This window comes from Rhinopithecus bieti, unplaced genomic scaffold (assembly GCF_001698545.2).
Source record: "Rhinopithecus bieti isolate Rb0 unplaced genomic scaffold, ASM169854v2 scaffold_30995, whole genome shotgun sequence".
NCBI classification, from domain to species: Eukaryota; Metazoa; Chordata; class Mammalia; order Primates; family Cercopithecidae; genus Rhinopithecus; species Rhinopithecus bieti.
In genome coordinates, this window is record NW_016854428.1 from 1 (window position 1) to 1,142 (window position 1,142).

The 1,142-nt window shown below is 33.7% G+C and overlaps 1 protein-coding gene across 1 annotated transcript; it reads right to left on the minus strand.

Annotated features, from left to right (window-relative positions):
• Positions 1-416: 416 nt before the first annotated feature.
• SMIM18 (small integral membrane protein 18) lies at positions 417-939 on the minus strand. Its single transcript, XM_017866304.1, has one exon. The coding sequence runs from the start codon at positions 904-906 to the stop codon at positions 619-621; it is 288 nt and encodes a 95-aa protein (XP_017721793.1). The 5' UTR covers positions 907-939; the 3' UTR covers positions 417-618.
• Between the last annotated feature and the right edge of the window lie 203 nt (positions 940-1,142).

Sequence of the window (1,142 nt, forward strand, 5' to 3'; positions counted from 1 at the left end):
CTTTCTGCCTTGGTTATCTTAGCCTTTGAGGTATAAATAAGAGAGATAAAATGAAAGAACAAACTCAGGAAATGAAGGGGTGTAGTAGTAAGTTTTAGTTTGAAAATAGACTAGGCCTTTCCTGTATCATGCATTTCTAACTAAGCAGTAAGTCAGTTTTGTGAGAATTTTATGCAAATATATATATAAGTGGAAGTATTTTACTTTGGGCTTAGAAACACATTTTAAATAGCATTTTTGTTACCAACACACTATTTTTTGGTCTACGTGAATTGGTTAGGTATAAAATTATCTTAACATCATTAGCCTTGCTTGTGTTTTCCAGCTTACCTTTCTTTTGCTGTTTAATATTGAACTCTAGGAATCTTTTATCCAGTTTTCGAAGTGTCGGTATTAAACAGATTGATAAATTCACATTTTTGAAGTTTTTACTGTATGTTTAATGAAATGGCTACACACAGAAACAGTGCATATTTAACTTGTTTTTCCCCTTCTACTAGAAATCTTTTAACCTTTCAGTCAGAATTTGTTTTGTAGCAACAGTTGGCTTCAGAAGATTTTTTTTTCTCGGAAGAGGTTGAGCTGCTTTCAGAGATTTTGTTCATCTTCTGTAGAGTGTTAGACCACTTCAGTTTCACGTTTTCTGATGTTGTCCATCATGCTTCTAAGAGGGTTGGGTTCACTTTTCAAGTCTTTCACGGTTTTGTTTTTTACACAGCAGCAGCAGTCAAGCACTTCATAAAGGAAAGCCAGCACCACTAAAGCTACCACTGTAAATATAAATAAAAGCAGGATGACAAAGCAGGCAGTGTTCCAGTTGTCATGGAAAGGGTAAATTTTTTGAACTTGAAAACCAAGGTACTGATAAACAGAGGTAGTGGTTTCATTCCAGAGGCTGGAAGCCATTCTTAGAGATTCCACTTCTTATATTGCTCTTTTGAATCTATAAAAAAGGTAGAGAATGAATTTATGTAAGCAAACTACAGATCTGTTAATTCAAATCTCAGTAGTAAGATTTCTTAGTAAATTTGTATAGGCAAGATGAATCTTCCTTAATTAATGCCTAAATGGTCGTTTTGAATTTTGTGTATATCTGGGCCAACGTACTTAGTAAACCATACCCTGTTTTTTAATGTATATTA